General features: G+C 43.4%; 1 protein-coding gene across 9 annotated transcripts in view; it reads left to right on the forward strand.

The window, feature by feature from the left end:
- Positions 1-21,917, forward strand: part of TDP1 (tyrosyl-DNA phosphodiesterase 1) — an 85,379-nt gene that overhangs the window by 7,822 nt on the left and 55,640 nt on the right. For all 9 annotated transcript variants that reach the window (XR_009563184.2, XM_060295179.1, XM_060295177.1 and 6 more), the window contains exons 3-9: positions 747-790; positions 1,973-2,028; positions 4,753-4,849; positions 9,792-9,826; positions 14,710-14,802; positions 19,855-20,022; positions 20,471-20,549. Coding sequence is in view for 8 of the 9 variants with exons in the window: in XM_060295179.1 (XP_060151162.1) it covers positions 747-790; positions 1,973-2,028; positions 4,753-4,849; positions 9,792-9,826; positions 14,710-14,802; positions 19,855-20,022; positions 20,471-20,549 (572 nt within the window). In the remaining variant the exon portion in view is untranslated. The remainder of the gene's footprint in view (positions 1-746; positions 791-1,972; positions 2,029-4,752; positions 4,850-9,791; positions 9,827-14,709; positions 14,803-19,854; positions 20,023-20,470; positions 20,550-21,917) is intronic.

A 21,917-nucleotide genomic window follows, 5' to 3' on the forward strand; every position in this document is an offset into this window, starting at 1 on the left:
GAGACTCTCCATCTACAACATGGGAACGAGAGACCCCCACGGACAGAAAATGGCTGCGAGGAGTGAGAGTTAACACGTGGAAAGTACCAGGAACAGAACCTGGCACCCGATGGGTCCTGTCCAAGTGAGGCTGTTATAATCGGTGGTGGCGATGAGGGTTTTGTGCTTCCTCTCAGGGCGTAGACATGGCTTTCTGTTTTCTCTGAAGTAAAGCCTGAGTGGGTGCAAGGTGGGCCCTCCTTAGAGATGACCTGGGTGCTAGAAATATGAGCTTGGAGCTGCGGGGGCCTCTGTCCTCCCTCCACGGGAAACAAGAGCCCTCAGGCTCCAGAGAGCTGTCTTGCTAGTCCCAGACTGGGGAGGTTTCCTGGCGAGAGACTTCAGTGAGTACTTGAAGGAGGTAAAAAATTAAGAGATCTGGAAAGAGGAAGGACGCTCATCGTTATTGTCCTTCTTGGCAGTTTGTAAAATTGCCCAGTCATCCAGTACTAAAGTTGTAGATCTTGATTTTCCATTATGTGTGGTTAAATAATACTGATACATAATAAATATTATTAAATAGCCCAGGGAAATTTTCTCTTGAATTTTATGGAACATTAAAGTCTAGTCTTGTAGTACCTTTTCAGTGCATCATTTTCTAAGCCAAATTCTCGTCGGTGACTGTTTAATAAGTCAGTTGTGATTATTATTACTAGGTAGTCTTTATCAAAAATATGAAATTAGATATAAATGTTTTGTCTCCCCAGATATTTTATCTCCTCTATTTGGGACACTTGTTTCTTCAGCTCAGGTGAGTTTACAGTTGTTTCTTTGGACGGAAGGGGCAAATAACTCTGTAAGAAAGTGAGCGGCGGTACCTGTGGGCCGGTCCTGTGCAGGGTCCCTGAGATCGCACTTACCTGGAGGCTGGCGCCAGACGCCGCGGTTGTGGGATCCATCAGCCTGGAACGTGGATGCACGATCACTGGGGCTTCTGACTCTCGATTGGGCCCTAAGGACTGGCCAGGAAGTCACTCTGGAAATTCCAACCTGAGGGACTTCTCTCTGGGACACTAATAATCTCACAGGACTCTGGTGCAACTCCCTGGGAGTGTGGGTAGAGAGGTGAAGGCCATGTCAAGTTTGATTTGATTTAGAGAAGTAAATGAGAAATTTCCTACACCCTCCAAAGAGAAGTGAGTAGAAGTTATGGATGTGGGTACGTCTGCATGTTTGATTGACGTGTTTGATTGGCAGCTCTCCTGCCTGACAGAGCTGGTCCCTTTGCGTTGATAAATCACCTTCACGTGCCAGGCTCTCCAGCAAATAGAACAAGGTCTTGTGCCTAAAGAAGGCAAAGCTTTCTGTGTGCTCCATGTTCTGCTTGGCGATGGGAATCCTGGTCTCCAGATGGAACGTGGGGTGAATTTGTGTGTGTTCTCCTGGCTAGATTGAGTCAGTATGTCCAGGAGGAGGTCCAGGGATTACCCAGGCCTGGGGAGGACCCCCGTGGGTAAGTCTAGTCCAGAACCTGTAATCAAGATGTAATCGTCATAAGCCTAGTGAATGTCCAGTCGCAGATGCCTGTTTACAAAGCTAGCTCATAAGTTAGGCTGAAAGGAAATGTTCTTTTCCAAAAGTGCTTTTTATAGTCATCTAGGGGAAAAGGGATAAATTTATAAGCCCCATTAATCAGAGGACTCTTAGAAATATTGTAAAAAGACTCAGTTTACAAATATAAATGCTGCCAAAGCATGCAGAGGTAATTTTCTGTTTTCTCAGGCACTCCCGCACTAATTCAGAACCTTTGAATGGTGTATTCCCTTCAAGATGTATTTTAGCTTTGTTTATGAGTATTGTAGCAAATTGTCCATGTTTATACATAATATATGTGGTTCATCATTAGAGTTTCTTTGAATTCAATAACCAAACACTTCTCCTTATAGACTGCTTTTCTGAATTGCCCGTGACTTCTTTTCTTCCCCCCATCCAGTTTAACTACTGCTTTGATGTGGACTGGCTCATAAAACAGTATCCACCAGAGTTCAGGTGAGTTCCACAGAGTGACGGATGACGTCATAACTGTAATGCAGCCTTAAAACACAAGATTTGTGTTTCTCAGGCAGCTGCCGTGCATCTTCTTTGAATATTTCTTTTGGAACTATTGAAATCATAAAAACGTTAAGTTATACTGGGAAAACAGCATTTTTTGATATATTCTAACTAATCACAAGCCTTCCTAATACAGATTTTAGCGTGTCCTTCTGTTCTGTCCAGAAGTAGATTAGGACAAATTTCAGCCCAAATAAAAGAATTTTAGGTCCAATGTTAATATGAAGGAAAAGGTCACTGCCACCTGCGTTCTCGACCTACAAGCATGCCATGCTTCACTGGGCACATCAGTGCTGTTCTTTTTTTGAGACTCTCTTGTTTCACAAGTGATTTTTCACGTAGCTGAGGAGTTAATGCAGGGGTCATAGGGCCTTCCCTTACCCAGATTATGGAAGTGATGGGTTTTCAGTCTGTCTGCCTCATGTTAGGCAGTGCAAACCAAATAAATATGGCATCCCATGGTGACATGCCATCTGTCCCATGTCTAACACATGGGCGTGGCAGAATCCCATAACAGCAGGTAAGGTGGAGGAATACACATGCAGGAGAATGGTTGTCAGGGTCCTCAAAGTCCATGGTGCATTTAGCACGTCAGATTGTGGGAAGCTTCATTATTACTAATAGATAAAATGCTGGGCGTTCCCTGGCAGTCCAGTGGTTAGTACTCGGTGCTTTCATTGCTGTGGCCCAGGTTCATTCCCTGGTTGGGGAACTAAGATCCTGCAAGCCACGAGGCACAGCCAAAAATAATACTAATAGATAAAATACTGTTGAAATTTCCCAAGCAGCTTTGGCACTCAAGGGCTCATATTTGACCTGTAACACGTAAGATTAGTTTCAGCTGCATGTAACAGAAAAGTAGAAATAACAGTGGCTTAAACAGGAGAGAAAATAATTTCACCAACCTATTCAAAGTATTGGATGATGCCCACCCACATTAGGGAGGGCGATCTGCTTTGCTGAGCCACTGATTCAAATGGTCATCTCCTCCGCAAGCACCCTCACAGACACACCCAGAAATAAAGTGTTTTGGGGTTTTTTTTGGCGGTACGCGGGCCTCTCATTGTTGTGGCCTCTCCTGTTGCGGAGCACAGGCTCTGGACGCGCAGGCTCAGCGGCCATGGCTCACGGGCCCAGCCGCTCCGCGGCATTTGGGATCTTCCCGGACCGGGGCACGAACCCGTGTCCCCTGCATCGGCAGGTGGACTTCCAACCACTGTGCCACCAGGGAAGCCCCAGAAATAATGTTTTATCTGGACACCCTTGGCCCAATCAAGTTGACACACAAAATTACCCATCACACTGCCTTTTTGTGATAGTTTTTAGAACACCAGTAAATCTGAAGTAATTAATGAGGACTTCAGCTTCTGTCAATAATGTTTAATCTTTTATTTTTTAAAAAGACCTGATAATCTGATAACAGGAATCGTTTCTAGGTAACACATGCATGATTATCTCTTACATTATTCTCTGTACTGTGTTTCTAGTTGTAAAATAGAAAATTTTTTCCAAATAGAAACAGACCGGGAAGGTGTGTTTCTTAGTTTTATTTTACCTGACATATTAGAATAAAGCTATCAGGTTTAGGGGTTAGGAATCAGTCCTGGATGTGTGTTTTCTGTCCTGTTTTTTTGTTTTTGTTTTGGTTTTTTTTTTGCGGTACACGGGCCTCTCACTGTTGCGGCCTCTCCCGTTGCGGAACACAGGCTCCGGATGCGCAGGCTCAGCGGCCATGGCTCACGGGCCCAGCCGCTCCGTGGCATGTGGGATCTTCCCGGACCGGGGCACGAACCCGTGTCCCCTGCATCGGCAAGCGGACTCTCAACCACTGCGCCACCAGGGAAGCCCCTGTCCTGTTTCTTTTTAGTTGAGTGTTGTCCCTTCCCGTGTGGCAGAGAATCGTTCTGCATGTGGTTGATAATTGTGGAAGTTGTTCATCTTGCTTGATTGCTTGTTGGAGAAAAATCCAATTTTTGTTTTGTTGGGAGAGCTTATAAAGGTATATTGATTTCTAAGGCTTATCTCGCTTTGAATTAACCAGAGTAGATCATGGTTCCTTTAAAAGCCCTTTTAATCTATTCCTGCAGAATGTTTTTATATTGTCCTTTTGAATTTAAAAATAGGGCATTTTCAATGTGCATTGGGCTCTGTTGCATTGAAATATCACCAGCTATTAGTGAAACTACATGCTGTGGGCCTGGGCCCCTTCACTTGTATTCTGGCATCTGGTGCAGGACCTTGCTCACAGTAGGGGTTTAACATATGGCTAGTGAGGAAGTGGTCTATTGTTTGGGCCAAGAGAAGGGAAAGAAAAGAGCATCATACTAGACAACAATGATTGTATATCTTTTAGTCTATCTGAATTTAAATATATTAACACAGAGCTGATGATGTGCCCTTTTGGACGAAAGAAGATAATTACTCGAGGACTTTCTTGAGTCACAACCCCTCCAGGTCACAGCAGAGCTTCAGGCTCAGGCCGCAGGGCTCCATTATAAACGTAACCAGTTACCGAAGGTTAGCCGGTCAATGTCCTGTGCCGGCCCCCTACTCAGTCACCACACAGGCCAGAAACAGATGTCGGTGGTCAACGACCCTTAACTGGGTGCCAGTTCAGCTTCATGAATGATGGATTTTAAATACTCCTGATCTCTTTTTCAGGAAGAAACCAATCCTGCTCGTGCATGGCGACAAACGCGAAGCAAAGGCTCACCTACATGCCCAGGCAAAGCCTTATGAAAACATTGCCCTCTGCCAGGTAAGGTACTCATTGCCCTTCGAGATCATGCTTAGTCTGAGAGTTGGAAGGAAATTGAGACCTTGAGTCTATCCACCCACCTAATGCAGGAATCCTCTCTCCAGCATCACCAACAGACATCTCTCCAGCCTTGGCTTAAACGCTTCCTGAGGTAGCTCATCCCATTTGTGGGTAGCCCTCATGGTTGAAAGATTTTCCTTTATGTTAACCTGATATCTCTGTAATTAGTCAGGGTTCTCCAGAGACACAGAACCAATAAGGGGGTGTGTGTGTGTGTGTGTGTGTGTGTATGTGTGTGTGTGTGTGTATGTGTGTGTGTGTGTGTGTGTGTGTGTGTGTAGACAGAGATTTATTTTCAAAGAACCGGCTCACGTGATTGTGGAGGGTGGCAAGTCCAAAATCTGCAGGGCAGGCTGGAGACCCCAAGAAGCACTGATGTTGCATTTTGAGGCCAAAGACCGACTGGAGACTCATTCCCTCTTCCTGCAGGAAATCAGTCTTTTTTTAATTTCCTTTCCACTTTTCAACAGACTGACTGAGGCTCACAAACATTCTGGAGGGTAATCTCCTTTACACAAAGTCCACTGATTGAAACGTTAATCTCCTCAAACAATACCTTCACGGCAACATCTGACCAAAATCTGGGTGCTGTGGCCTAGCCAGGTTGACACACACAATCTTCTTCCTCTGCCTTCTACGTTGGTCCTAATTTTCCCGCTGTGGAGCCACATAGACTAAATCTCCTTGCACATGTCAGTGATTCTCGTATCTGAAGTCATCTATTTTGTCCACCTAGTTTTCTCGTTCAGGTTCAAGCGTTCACTTTCTTCAGTTGTAACTGGTACATCAAGGGTTCCCTGTCTTTCCCCAACCTGCCAGCCCTCTGGTTTTATCTATTTTGTCCATGTCCCTGTGGAAACGGAGGTTTCAGCATTATTGAGCAGGTTTTTTGGATTCAATTCAATGGCAGTTTCTTTCTCTGAAGGCAGCTTAAGACTGGTAGTTTTTATTGTGACATTAGCTGCCATTGACATTTCACCCATAGCCCTTAGTTCTTTTTCCCAAGAATCACTCAATACTGGAGAGACCCATAGATCGATCAGAAGCAGACCTGTTAGAAAACTACCTTGCGAGTTGTATGCTGCGTGTGATCCTAGTCCGATGAGGGGCGTTAAGTGGTCTCAGAACAGGCTTGGTTTGCTGGGACCAAAGCAGAGAAGGGGCGAGAAGGCTGTTTCTTTATATATTCCCATAATTTTGTCCTGATACTTTCCAGTCAGTTCATGGAAATACAGTGTGACCAGTGAGTCTTGGAGTTTCCTTAGGACTCCTTGTTTTAGCCTCCACGTCTGAAAGGATCTTTTCATGTGTGACATTTTGTGTAAGAAGCAGGCACACTGGGCGGGGAGGGGAGGCAAGGGGGTAGCATGGAATTCAGAAAATGTTAACATTTATCATTTCCTTCCTGTGGTGGTTCTGAAGTGGCTGGTGTAATATTCACCTTTTCCTGTTTGAGCAAGTTGGTCAGTCCATTCATGAGCAGCTTGATGAATGAGTCTTTCATGGCCCTTTTCTCTCCTGGCCAATAGCTTAGTGAAATTGGCTCAGGATTTCTGCTCTTGGAGTACAGAGGCAAGAGTGAATTACATAGAACCTAATTATTTTTCTTTTCCATTTTCCTTCTAACGTCCTTTTTCCTCCATCCATACAAGGTAAAAGAATTCCAACTCACGTTTTATCACTTCTTCTAGCTATAGAATATTATCTATGTGTGTATGTGTATTTTTTTAAAGATTAAAACAGTGAGAAATCTCAACCTGATCAATTTTAAACCTGTCTCACAACATTTTTCCTGTGATGTAACTCACTGTACTCTATGTAGAGTTTTAAATTATTCCATCTCTTTATCCATCCTGTTTGCAGCTTACCTTCTACACAAGATATGCCTTTGCTTAGCAGTTGCCTAAAATCCCCTTGTTTTGCATTTGTTTCCAAAAACAGAAGAGGTTAAACTGCAGTAGGATAGTACTTATCAGACTAATAGTGGGCAGAAAATAAAATAACACGGGAATCCTGAAAAACAGAGATAAATCAATGGAAATACAAAGTGTTTTTCAAATGTACTGAAAAGTTTAGGTGGTATGCCTAGTGGCGTGCTTCAGGCCAGCCACTAGAGGGTGTAACGAGCCCTGTCTTCCAAACCTTGTGTGCAGAGCCTCCGTAAGCTCCCAGCTCTAGTCTGAGGGACATGGTGATTGCCCCATCCTGACTTATTGAAATACCTTTATATCTTGTCTATAAAATGAATTTTTGAATTTTTTTTAGCAACGTAGTGTCATTTGACTAAGCTGGGTCACGTTAAGTCAAAGAATAAGTGGATGCTGACACTTTTCCCATTTTGCACACCTGGTGGTCCAGGTTCAGACTTCCTGGGTTCTGTCCCAGCTCTCTGCCCGCTAGCTGTGTCATTCTGGGCCCATCACTTAACCACTTAAAGCCTCATTTCTTCATCTTTAAAATGAATTACTAATACTGTATCTTATAGGGTTATTGGGCAAAGAATTTGATGCATTTGCCAAAAAGAAGCACCCGTTAAATATTATCTGTTGAAATTATTATCATCCTTGCTTTTGTGCTTAGACTTGCCCAAAAGCCCACAACAAATCACAAAACTAAACTCAGAAACCAAGTATTTTGACCATTGCTTTTCCTGAGCTAAATATCAATTTACAGAGTGGCGGCCTTTGTTCTAATTTTGTAATTTAAAGACGTGAAATACTGGGATTAGCATATACACACTACTATATATAAAATAGATAACCAACAAGGAGCTACTGTATGGCACAGGGAACTATACTCAGTATTTTGTAGTAACCTATAAGGGAAAAGAATCTGAAAAAGAATAGAGATATATACGTATCAATATAACTGAATCACTTTGCTGTACACCTGAAACTAACACAACATTGTGTTAATTTTTTTTTAAAAGAAAGACATGAAATGTACTTTCCTGCTCACTCTTCTGTGGCCAGTCCACACAAACGTGTGCCAGTCTGTGAGCAGCCCGAACACTGAGTTTACAAGAGTAGTGAACCTGGCCATCTGTCCGTGAGCATCCCCAAGACGGGCTATGTCATTCTCACCTGTGTATTCCAGTTGCCCATCGCTGCCCCCAGCAGACAGGCCCACCTGTGGAGAGTGGACAGGGGGACGCTTCGATTTTAATAGCACTTGCTTCCATTTGTAGAGTGCTTACCCCGTGCAGCTCCTTTTCCTAAGCGTTTTATGTGTACTTCTCTCATTTATTCCTAACAACTCCCTGAATCTCCTAACAGTACCCTCATTTCAAAGAGTAGAAAGATGAGGCATAGAGATTCAAGTATTTTCCGAGGCATAGAGATTCAAGTATTTTCCAAAGTCCTACATAGTTGTGAAGACAGGATTTGTGTCCATACACAGAATTCCTAGCTGGTAAAGTATTCTTGACATCTCTATTTATTTTAACTTTTTCATCTTGAGGCCTAACCAAGGTCTTGCTATACCGGATTTTAGATAAAATGTTTTACTTCCCCACCTACCCCCCCCATTTGTTTGTAAAGATATCATTTTAAAACATGAAAAATGGATTTAGTATATTTATTTTCAGCATCTTCTGTGTTATAAATGTAAGAAAACTTTTAATATCATAATGTCTCAATACTGCCACCACTTTCAATGTTTCTTTTAAGTATGCTTTGAAAACTTTGTGTGTGTATTTCTGTATAAGCCAAATATCTAATTTTAAAACGTTGCATAGAGTCTCATTTGTTTTTACTAGTTTTCTGGCTTCTAAGGAAATTAGGCTTCTCACTTCTAATTAGTGTAATTAAAAATGCAATATGTGTTGAATCATTCTGGGTAATGAAAAAGAAGTTTTTTAAAAAATGAACCTCACTGGATGCTATTCTAAAAGCTGTTTTGAATCTACAAACAATAAGTGCTGGAGAGGGTGTGGAGAAAAGGGAACCCTCCTACACTGCTGGTGGGAATGTAAATTGATACAGCCACTATGGAGAACAGTATGGAGGTTCCTTAAAAAACTAAAAATAGAACTACCATACGACCCAGCAATCCCACTACTGGGCATATACCCTGAGAAAACCATAATTCAAAAAGAGTCATGTACCACAATGTTCATTGCGACTCTATTTACAATAACCAGGACACGGAAGCAACCTAAGTGTCCATCGACAGATGAATGGATAAAGAAGATGTGGCACATATATACAATGGAATATTACTCAGCCCTAAAAAGAAACAAAACTGAGTTATTTGTAGTGAGGTGGATGTACCCAGAGTCTGTTATACAGAGTGAAGTAAGTCAGAAAGAGAAAAACAAATCCATATGCTAACACATATATATGGAATCTAAAAAAAAAAAGTCATGAAGAACCTAGAGGCAAGATGGGAATAAAGACGCAGACCTACTAGAGAATGGACTTGAGGACACAGAGAGGGGGAAGGGTAAGCTGGGACAAAGTGAGAGAGTGGCATGGACATATATACACTACCAAATGTAAAGTAGATAGCTAGTGGGAAGCAGCCGCATAGCACAGGGAGATCAGCTCAGTGGTTTGTGACCAGCTAGAAGGGTGGGATAGGGAGGGAGGGAGACACAAGAGGGAAGAGATATGGGGATATATGTATATGTATAACTGATTCACTTTGTTATAAAGCAGAAACTAACACACCACTGTAAAGCAATTATACTCCAATAAAAATGTTAAAAAAAGATTAAAAAATAAAAGCTGCTTTGGCGATCAAGGGCTTGTCCACTAGAGGGCAGTAACAACTTTAAAAACAAAAAAAAGTTGACCTGAATCTTTTCTAATTTAATTTTCAATAGATAGGGATATTATTGAGTTTTTAAAAAACAAGTAACTTGACCTCTTTTTTATCCTAGGCAAAGTTGGATATTGCATTTGGAACACACCACACGTAAGCAATTTTTATGAAATGGGGAGGGGAGGATATGAGTTTAATAGATCAGAGGATGCTCTTCAGAAATCGCCCTTAGAGGGACTCACATGTGATGATTTTGCTGGGGGAAAAGCTATCACTTAGGAAGCAGAGGAAAAGGAGTTGTTTCTGAACAGCCTTAAGACCAAGTACCAGGATTCTGGCTCTGGACATGAAAGTCTGAATCTGTGATGTGGTTTCTGCTTTCTCTTGAGGGCGTTCATTATAGCCAACTGAGGGGGATAGATTGTGGTCCGCGGTTACGCATGACTGTACGTGCGGTAGTCACATGCCTATGGATTCCACCACTTTAAAGAGGGTCTTGTGAATTTCATAAGATTCTGAGTTGCATCAAATAGAATATTGTTGGGTCAACTGTGCTGTGATTGAAAGAAAAACTGTTTTACAAGAAATTGTCATCTTGAGAGGCTGGTACCTGTCCCTGCTTCAAGACATCTCAGAAAATTCTCTTAGGATAATTTCTGAGACATTGCAAACAACAGACAGGAGAAACTTTTCTCTTACTTCCTACTTGATACATATCAGCTTGACTCCCATTTTATTTGAGTCTTACTGTTTAATAGAGCCGTTTTACATAATTGTTCTCTAGCTGAGAAAAGAATAAGACATGGTTGCCTCGATTTCAGTATTTTTGTAAATCATATTTCTCTAGAAATATGTCACACTCAAAAGAGTGACAAAGGGCTTTCCTGGTGGCGCAGTGGTTGAGAGTCCGCCTGCCGATGCAGGGGACACGGGTTCGTGCCCCGGTCGGGGAAGATCCCACATGCCGCGGAGCGGCTGGGCCCATGAGCCATGGCCGCTGAACCTGCGTGTCTGGAGCCTGTGCTCCGCAACGGGAGAGGCCACAGCAGTGAGAGGCCCGCCGTACGGCAAAAAAAAAAAAGAGTGATAAAGCCTTATCTTTCTTCTAGACCAGCAGTGGAAACAGGTAGCCTCCTGCTTCAGGCATGTCCCTTTGGGTGTCTGTCCCTAAGGCAACAAGGAATCTCATGGGAGGAAGTGTTTGCCCCGAGTCTTTCAGTGACCACTGTTTTCCTGCTACTACGCCAAAAACGAGGGCATATGTTCATCATTCCCTTTGTAAGCTTAAAGCTATATTTTGCCAGTCTGTCTCCAGAAAGGAACCAGAGCAGAAAGCACTGAGCCACTTTGTGAAAGGACACCTATCAAGGATACATTATCTGGTCTTAGGTGCTCTTGTGTAAATGTTGCTGCGTTTACCAACCACCCCTAATTGGTAACTTTAGTGTAATGGAGGGTTGTTGAGAGTGACCTCAAGCACCTACCTAGCTGGAGTATCAGGCACAGAGCTCACAGAATGCTAATTTCAGCAAAGGATACAAAATAGCACTGAATAGGCTGAGTCAGAATCTTAGGCTCCTATAGCTGCACCACAGTGGGAGACGCTGATGGGCGGCAGTAGTAGTAGTCAGCCGTCCTGGGAGAGATTCTGCCAGTAAAGCGTCCTTGTCCCCCGCCCTTAGCTGGAACCCTAGCCTAAATACCTTACTGATTGCAGAGTACATTCAGCAAGCCCCGTTTTGGATCCTGGGCATGATTTGCTAGACCTGCAGTGCGGGGTTCCTGTGCAGGGCACATGTTCTGTGCCTGCAGCCAGCGTTTCTTGGGCACTTTCACACTGCACTTAATATGCTAGCGAGTCATAGGAGAGCCTGGGTCAGGGGAGGGACTGAGTGCTGGGCTGGCCCAGATCTGACACAGTGGCATTTGAGGGGGATGGAGCTATCCTCCTTTTTTTTTTTTTTTAATGCTATTCAAAAAATTACTTGGTCCTTTGTCTTCATTTTATAGACTAGAGGCCCCAAGTAGGTAGGCAGCTTTCCTCCAGCCAGTGTTGGGAGACAGGACTAGAACTGTTTATTTTTGCTTAAGTTCTTAATTTACTTTTGTTGTTTCCTCACTGCTAAAATTAAACCTGTTTCCTTTGGCCCGCGCGCGCACTTTGCAAGCCCATTCTTCCTTCGCCTCCAGCACATGCATTTTGCAGGTTAAACCCAGCAGAGTTCCTCATTCAGAGTTGAAAGTGCCGAGGGAAGTACTGATAGACCCTTTCCCCACTCTGTAGTATGTGTGTAGTTTACATTTTGTTAAAATGCCAGTATTTTGTAGGAGATTGAACTCATGCCTTGAAATTACTTTCAGTTGTTCATTTTAAAATATTTTAAGAGTTATTCATTAAATATCTATTATATTCTTGAAGCACAGCTCAAGGGAATGTAAAGTGTTTTAAGACATAGTGGCTTTTGTCCTTCCAGCTTTTAGTCTTTGGGTGAGAGAGGCAAGACAAACACATGAGCTAGGAAAGAAGGAAAGCCTTCCAGCTCCTGGTGACAGGTGTGAACACGTCCCCCGCCTCCCCCAACAGAGTGGAGCTGCCACAGTAACTCTGCAGGAGTCTCCGGGGCCACACTTGCGTCAGCTGGCGGGTGCTGACCACGTACTACTTGCGGCCCCATCCCCCAGGAGCTCATGGTCCTCTTAGAGACAGTGAACGTGCTCCATCCCTGCTTCCAGGATGCTGTGCAGTCCCGGGGCTTATCTCACAGTGCTTTAGAATGCTGAAGCTCTTTGGTGGCCTCCAGAGCCGGAAGCAAAGGCACCTCCCACGGCCCTGAGAATCCACAGGGGGAGGGAAGCGTCAGATCTGGCTGTGCAGCCTGGAGCAGACTGCAGGATGAGTCTCTCTCCTCTTCGGGCTGTAGCAGGGCTCCCCTCCGTGTGACCCACTCCTGCCCCAGTAGCATGAAGTAGCTGCGGCCCTGTCCAGCCCAAGGGAAGCCGTGCACAGCGAGAGGAGGATCCAACACGTGTGATCCAAATAAGCGCTGCTTCCGGTTCACGTGGGGAGCTGGGTAGTCCCCATGAGCTCTCCTAGGCACGGATTCTGCAGTTGTAAAATGGGAATGATAGCACCTCCTCTGGATTGGGTGGCATTTAGTGTGCTAGCATTCTGTGCGGCTTCTAAAGCAGTGCCTGGTGCATAAATGCTCCGCAGACATTAGCTTGCCTCCCCCTGTGCAGGGACAGCTTCAAATAGGGGAAATGTCCCTTCTGCCGCCCCCATAGCTTAACAGATAATATGCAGGTCAGTATTCTTCAGGGAAGACCTCATTTCTTTATATGTTTGATCCATTTTTAACTCTGACCTTATTGGGACATGCCATTTTGTCTATGAAAAGATTAATATGACTCCCCTTAGATTAGTTCTCAATGCTATTTGATAGGATTCACTGACATTAGTGCATGATTTTCCTGTTAATTGATAACTTAACTAATGGAAATATTTGTCAAAGTGAAATCATGAATTCGTAACTGGCTTATTCTTAATTGCAGTCAGCTACTAATGTGGCAACTGTGTATGTAAATTTGCCCAGATTTCAGGGAGCACATCTCATACATGGAGAGAAGATTGGCTCAACAGCTGTCATTTCTCCAGCTTTGCATTAATTTACCATTTGCCAGCTTGGGTTAAATTCTTGTTCTGGCAAGAGCTAAATCTCATTCTCTGTATAGTCTTTTCTGTACTTTTTAATGCTAATAACCCCATTCGGTTGAGATAGTATTTGGGATGTTGTTTATTTGAGAGAACCAGTGGTTCATTTTTTTCCCACGTGTAAACTGACTTCCATCAGTAAATGTTAAGTAGCATTTTGGCCTCCATAGAAATAAGGTAGAGTTACTGCCTTGAGTGAACCTCTAGTTGGGGGAGAGAGAATTTAGGTTCCTGAAATAATTAGAAAACCGTCGGGAGGCCAAGAACCATCCGAAAGTAGATGGCAAAGTAAAGCAAGGCATGGAAGCAGTAGAGGGAATGTACAGCTGGAGTGTTTTACATTTAACAAAACATGTACTGCGTTTCATTCTCACATCAGACCTATGAAGTGAACATGGGGTTGATCCTTTATGCCACAAGTGAGAAGCCGAGGCTCAGGGGACATGGAACGACTCAGAGATATTAAATGACTTATGTAGGGTCCTATGGCTTCTAACTGATAAACACTGGTACTTAGGTCTTCCAGCTTCGGATGGAAAGCTCTTATCTGTCCTGTTCCCTCCCTCTCACTGGAATTAAACTAAGGGAAATAATCTGATGACTGGGGAAGCCCCATGGGAAAGAAGGGAATCTCTAGGGCTGATTTGAGTAAAGGGAGAAGAAAAGGGAAGACTTACCTCAAGCCCAGGTACACGCTGGTGACAAGTCTGGTGTCTATAGAGTATGAAGAAAGATCAGTCTCTTGAAAGGGAAGCATCTTTCAAACTTAAACTGCAACCCACAGTAGGAAATGCGTTTGTCATTTCAGTCTACTGCAGGTGTCTGTACTGATAAGTGCTGAAACCGGAGTTTCACGAACCAACACTTGAATATATGCAATATACTCTTGAGTTTCTAATTTATTCTGTTGCAGTTTTTTTTTAATGCGAGGTAGCCACAGCGTAGCAAGAGGTTGCGACCATACTCTGAAAACACTGGACAAGAAGATTCCTGTTGTCCCTGATAGTAATGGGTGATGCTGAATAGATAATAAGGAGCCAGACTACAGTGTGGGGAGGGGTTTAAAGTGCCAGGGCTAGCCACGCGGACGGGATGGAGCAAAAGTTCATTTACCACCAAATACTCAGCATTTTGGAAGGCGGTTTTCCACTTGTCACTTAAGCAGACTTTGATAACAATGATGTATGGAAGAAAAGAAGACTAAATGTTCAAAGTTGGGATAATGTAATAGAGTTTAAAGAATTCCTTTAGCTATTGCATTTGCAGTAGAAAGGTATTATGAGAGTACTGTTAATGCTTTTTGATCCTTTTTCTGTTTTTAAAGGAAAATGATGCTACTGCTCTACGAAGAGGGCCTCCGGGTTGTCATACACACCTCCAACCTCATCCACGCCGACTGGCACCAGAAAACACAAGGGTTTGTAGGTTCCGTTCATTTCTTGGTAGTCACTGTGTGTGCTGAGAAAGGTCAAAAGCGAGAACATTCGATTTATGCTTTTTCTCCTGTTTTTTAATTGTGAAAAAAACCAGAATTATGGCATAGAAAAGAGACACGTGCAAAAAAAAGTGATAGTATTCTTTTACTACCTCCCCCCAGTTCCTCTCTTGAGGTAGCCGGTGTTAACCGTTTAACACATAATCATAACAGATAATCATCCATAACTGCCTTTATTATACCTGTAAACATACATATTTATACACCGTAGTTTTTTTCTAGTTTTTACAAAATGGCATCATACATACACTCTCCAGCCAAGTAGATCCAAGTAGATCCTGCCTCTTTCCTGAGGCAGGAAAGAGGATGAAAAATGAAAGACCTGAACCTATTATTTTTCCATTAAGACCCTCCTGATAACTTTCTTGGTCCTCACTTATTCCTGCATCCACTTGTACTTGCCACTTCCCAACAGGTATCAAAAGAAAACTTGGGGGTTGATTGTACACTAAAAATATCCCCTCACCCCCAGTCAGTTTAGTTTCCCATAAAACAAATCTAAACGGCTGTCTTTTTAGAGCCTGTAACATGGTTGTGAATCTCCAAAAGAATTGAACATGAAGGTTTTTCATGGCTTTATTTTATTTTATTTTTTTAATTACTAACCCTTTGTCCTTGGTGCATATATGCCAGATCTAGGTTTTGATCTCCTAAGAGAAGTTTAGGTTTATTTTTAGGGATTTTAGGGACTCATTCAAATTGTTTCACCCTTTGTTCTCCTTCCCGATAAGGCTTCATTATGACCAGCCTTAATTTCGCTTTCTTTCACTTAAGCTAGTCTGCACGTTTCTGCTTTCCTGTGTTAGAAGGAACTCACCCTTTCAAGGTTCGAGTATCTTCCCCTGCATCTTCCTCCTCATTCCTTCGCTCATACCATTGCCCAACCTGGGCTAGAGCCCTATTCTGGGGCTCTGACTGAGCCCAAGTTAGACCTTCAGTTGAGCTGAGACAGAGAGCCTCCCAGCCCCCATCCTCTGGGCCTGCTGGACCTGAGTGGGCCGGGCAGCATCACAGCTGCCTCTTCCCTCACACAGCCTTTCCCTGAGCCAGGTGTGTGTCGTCCTCTCTTCACTCCCCTTCCCCACCATAGAAGGTGGCTTGATCCCCTGTCCCCACTGCCTGATGGCTTTCCTACAAAGATGTTCTAGTTGCCAAGTGTCCCCACTTAAGATATGCTTCTCAGAATGCGTTGTTCTGACGGGTTCAGGGTCTCGGGGATGGACTATCTCTAAGAGCCTCAGCCGCGGTGCTTTTTTTTTTTAACATCTTTATTGGGGTATAATAGCTTTACAATGGTGTGTTAGTTTCTGCTTTATAACAAAGTGAATCAGTTATACATATGTTCCCATATCTCTTCCCTCTTGCATCTCCCTCCCTGCCACCCTCCCTATCCCACCCCTCTAGGTGGTCACAAACCACTGAGCTGATCTCCCTGTGCTATGCGGCTGCTTCCCACTAGCTATCTATTTTACGTTTGGTAGTGTATATATGTCCATGCCACTCTCTCACTTTGTCACAACTTACCCTTCCCCCTCCCATATCCTCAAGTACATTCTCTAGTAGGTCTGTGTATATTTCCGTCTTACCCCTAGGTTCTTCATGACCTTTTTTTTCCTTAGATTCCATATATATGTGTTAGCATACGGTATTTGTTTTTCTCTTTCTGACTTACTTCACTCTGTATGACAGACTCTAGGTCCATCCACCTCACTACAAATAACTCAATTTAGTTTCTTTTTATGGCTGAGTAATATTCCATTGTATATATGTGCCACATCTTCTTTATCCGTATAAGACACTGATGAAAGAAATTAAAGATGATACAAATAGATTGAGAGATATACCATATTCCTGGATTGGAAGAATGAACATTGTGAAAATGACTCTACTACCCAAAGCAATCTACAGATTCAGTGCAATCCCTATCAAACTACCACTGACATTTTTCACAGAACTAGAACAAAAAATTTCACAATTTGTATGGAAACACAAAAGACCCCAAATAGCCAAAGCAATCTTGAGAACAAAAAATGGAACTGGAGGAATCAGGCTCCCTGACTTCAGACTATACTACAAAGCTACAGTAATCAAGATGGTATGGTACTGGCACAAAAACAGAAATATGGATCAATGGAACAGGTTAGAAAGCCCAGAGATAAACCCACGCATATACGGTCACCTTATCTTTGATAAAGGAGGCAAGAATATACAGTGGAGAAAAGACAGCCTCTTCAGTAAGTGGTGCTGGGAAAACTGGACAGGTACATGTAAAAGTATGAAATTAGAACAATCCCTAATACCATACGCAAAAATAAACTCAAAATGGATTAAAGGGCTTCCCTGGTGGCGCAGTGGTTTAGAGTCCACCTGTCGATGCAGGGGACGCGGGTTCGTGCCCCGGTCCGGGAAGATCCCACATGCCACGGAGCGGCTGGGCCCGTGAGCCATGGCCGCAGAGCCTGCGCGTCCGGAGCCTGTGCTCTGCAACGGGAGAGGCCACAACAGTGAGAGGCCTTCGTACTGCAAAGAAAAAAAAGTGGATTAAAGACCTAAATGTAAGGCCGGACACTATCAAACTCTTAGAGGAAAACATAGGCAGAACACTCTATGACATAAATCACAGCAAGATCCTTTTTGACCCACCTCCTAGAGAAATGGAAATAAAAACAAAAATAAACAAATGGGACCTAATGAAACTTCAAAGCTTTTGCACAGCAAAGGAAACCATAAACAAGACCGAAAGACAACCCTCAGAATGGGGGAAAGTATTCGCAGTGCTCTTGATCCACCGAGTTTCCAGTTAACAAGGTCTTTGCTGCCCCAGGAGCTTCTAAGCTGCTAGCTTGCATTCTGGGACTCATGACTCATATGTAGCCCCATCTAAAAAAGGAAGTGATATTAACATAGCTTGTTCTTGAGGGAACAATAATTAACACAGCTAAAGGGATTTATCGAATTGGCTCTCCTGTGGCTCAAAGAATCCCACCCACAGCCTCTAGCGCCTCTGGAGCTTGAGTTTATAGGCAGCCAGGCCTGTTTCCTTAGGCATCTCTGGGTTGGCTACTATGGGGAAGGGATTAAGGGTAAATGGCTCTGGTGTTCATTTTTCTCCTTTATTTAAAAAATCTTCACGCGGTTCAAAACTCAAAAGTACCAAGGGTATGAAATCTCCCTCCAACTTTCCTCTGCCGGCCACCCCAGAATAGGAGGTGCTGTTATCTTACGGTTAGTCTAGATTCTACTCTCTGAGACTTTCATGTCGTGGGTTGTAACTTGAAAATATTGGTTTGGCCAAAAGGTTCGTTCGGATTTTTCCATAAGACCTAATGGAAAAACCCAAATGAACTTTTTGGCCAGCCCAATATTTAAAAGTAGTTTTTTTGTGTAATCTCATTTCCTGGTCATCCTGTCATGGCTCTGCTGATTCTTGCCTTCTCCACTTGTGTTCCAGCCATCCTTTTCACCTGCTTCTTGGTCCACCTGTTAATTTCTCAATTTTAAAATTATTTGGCCCAGGGTGATTTCTCTTCTTATTTTGTGAAATGTTAAAAACGCCTCACATCTTGGTATCCTCGTTTAGAAAGTCGTCATCTGTCATGTTCCTCATTCAGAACTCTCGTGAGTGAACCTCTAATCCAGGAGGAGCCCCAATCACCCTGTGGGCTCCGAGTTGCTACTGGGAGGAGAGACCTTAGCCAGCCAGCCCGACATGGTCGCATTACACGCACAGGGTCAGAGGGAGGCCCAGAGGGGTCACCGAGCTTGCCCAGAATGACACAACCAGGTAGACGCAGATCCAGGTCCAGAGCCTGGACTCCCGTCCTGGTCACAAGTATAACCCCACATGCGAGGGGTCACCTCGAGGTGGGAAGGGAAGGTGTGGCTTGCCACTGCTAGAAACGTGTACGGAGTTCACAAGACGCACAGCCGGGATCCTCGTGGGCCTGGATCCTTCCTGCCCTGACAGCTGCCTCTTACTAGTCTCCTTGGAGGGCTGCTGAGTGAAAGAGGAATTGGGCAGTTTCTCTTTTGGCTTGTTGGGTAGAAGTGTGGAAATAACCCAAGAAGGGGAAAAAGGCAGACACAGCTCGTACTTGCTGAGGCTGCTTTAAGTTAGACCCTGTTTATTACCTCGTGGGCGCCTTGGTGAGGCAGGGCTGTTAACCTGATTTTGCTGTTGAAGAAACAGCACAAGAAGTTTGAAGCCATACTTCTTTGTAATCTACGAGGGACCACTTCACAGAAGGACTGGGTTTCGCTGTGCTTGTCTGCCATTTGTGGGTATGATATAGAAGTTTTGGCAAAGTACACTGAAAGAATTGATGAAAGATGTCTTTAAAGTTTTTTTACTGAATTATTTGAAAGTCTGAGGTTAGTGTTAATGTAACATGACTAAATGTGGTCTATACTCATTCCAGACACCAGATGTGGGATATATATATCCCATATGTTATATATGAAAATGAGTTTGTTTATTGAAAACATTTGCACATACATTTTTTTCTTAGATAACTTTTATTTTCCACTTGGCTAAAGAGCTACATTGACGTAGGCATGGGCAGAACCTTGCTGGGGTTACTGCTGGTGGTGGAGTTGCTATAGCAGTTAGGAGTAGAACACTTAACTGTTGTCATCAAGTCTTTAAAAATGATGTAGAGGTGCGAGGGGGAAGGTACGTGAATGAAGGAGGGAGCATGGAGAGACTGAGTTGGGAGAGGCGGACAGAGGCCAGGTCTTACTGGGTCTTAAATTTACAGTGAGGTTTTCAGAAATAATTCTGAATGTGATGGGAACCATTGGAGTGGTGACATCAGATTTGTTTCATGTTTTATAAGGATGACCTTACCTACCATGCAGAGAGGTAGTGAGAATTCACCTCTTCCTTAGGGTGAGTGCCTAATCAATACAGAGGTACCACTGTGATCAGCTGTGCTTCTGACTGTTAAAGGTTATATATATTTTTTTCCATTCCAGAATGTGGTTGAGCCCCTTGTACCCACGAATAGTCCATGGGACCCACAGATCTGGAGAATCAACCACACACTTTAAAGCTGACCTCATCAGCTACCTGATGGCTTATAACACCTCTCTCCTCAAGGAGTGGATAGATACCATCCAGGAGCACGACCTCTCAGAAACAAAGTACGTGGCGTCTTAGCAACGGGGTGCTTACCTTGAGCGTCATGTGAGGTCTGGGACACGGGGGCCTGGCAGGAGATAGCTGTCCTTCGGGACGTGATGAGAGCAGGCCTGTCCCTGTCTGCACCTCCTGGTCCTCGGGCACAGAAGTGGAGGCTGGGAGATCTTGCCCCTCACCTGAGTGCCATCACCCCACCCCCTCCAATCCCAGCTGGAGAGCTTTCTCTTAAAATTGCTGAGCTCTTTGCCTGGTACCTCACACTCCGTGGGTGTCCCACCATTACTTGATGTGCTCAAAAATGATTTTAAGTGTCAGTCTGAAGAGGCATCTCAAGAAAGTGGGTTGGCTCTTAGAATATTTCTTGCTTAATGTTACTTTTCATGCATATTTTGTGATTTGGGGAGTCCACAAATCACTATGTTCTATAACTTGTGCTTTATATCTTTTTAGTGTTTACCTTATTGGCTCAACCCCGGGACGCTTTCAAGGAAATCAAAAAGATAATTGGGGACATTTTAGGCTTAGGAAGGTAACAGAATTTTTACTATTTTACCATTTTTTTAAAATGTAATGTATGTTCTGTCCTTTTTCATTTATAATTGGTATATTTTGAAGGCAGCTTCGTAGTATCTCTAGCACAATTCTGGGCAAATAGTAGGCACTTGATAATTGATTGTCTAATTATAGTTTCCAGTAATTACTTGCATTTTAACATTTTGCTTCATTTATAGGTGTAGAGTTAACAATTCTAAATGGCAAAAGTATATGGAGGATTTTTAGTTTTTTTTATTTCTTGTAATAAAGATAGAGATTTTTTTATTCATGTAAGTATTATAGCTTTTCATCAGCACATCAAGGATTTTTAACACAAATTCAACAAAGAACAGAAAATAGTGTTGAGTGAAGACTACAGCTGAGCTATGATGTGTTTTGTTTGCTAAACCATTGCCCTGAGAACTAATTATGGCAATGACATTTGCTGCTGGTATGAAAATAAGCCAAGAAAGATCTTTAACAAAATAAAACAACCAGCAAGTTAAAGCTTAACGTTTTCTCCACCTCTCTCTAGAGTCAGTTTATCGACCTTGGTAAATACCTCAAAGGGGCTTTCTTAAAAGCCCCTCTTTTTCCATAAATTATGTTGTGTGAGAATTCCGCCCAGCCAGTGACAACTTTTCACTTTAATTTCCTTTTGTAACTGACACCACAGCTGAAAGTGGGCAAGGTCTTGAAGCCACCATCTTTCTATCTTGACCTGGGGCGGAGAGGGTCCCACATACTGGCTAAGTGCACAACTTTGTGGGCGAATACCCACACCCAGGGCCAAATCCTGACCTGGTTACGAGCCATGTTATCTTGCCTTGCTCCTTAACCCCTCTTGACATCCATAAAATGGGCATAATAATAGTACTTCCCTCACAGAATTACGTAAGGATTAAATGAGGAAATGAATGCAAGACATGTGTTGCGTGTTCGGTAAGCACTAGTGTGTACTAGCCTGTGGGCCAGTGTTTCAGAACGGCCAGGTGATCGCACATACTGTGCAGCATCCCAATCTTATTGAAAGCTGAGGAGCATCTTGGAGTTTGCGACCACTTTCCACTGTCAGGAACTCGTGGTGCATCATAGCCGCACTCCAGGGAAGCTGGGTGATCAGACGTATGTTCCACTGAGGTGTAAAGAGAAGCCCAGGGACTTGGCTAGGGTCGTGTACCTGATCAAGGACTGAGCCCAGAATAGCCCCAAATAGAAGCTGAGTCTTGTTGGCTCAGTCCTGTTTCCTTTGCCATGCTGCACCCAGGGTGGAAGTTGAGAACTATTTGGGCTCTTTGGGGAAGTGTGTTTATAAATATTAATGGAAAATAATACATATAAACTAAACAATACATCCATCAGA

Source organism: Globicephala melas, chromosome 2, assembly GCF_963455315.2.
Source record: "Globicephala melas chromosome 2, mGloMel1.2, whole genome shotgun sequence".
NCBI lineage: Eukaryota > Metazoa > Chordata > Mammalia > Artiodactyla > Delphinidae > Globicephala > Globicephala melas.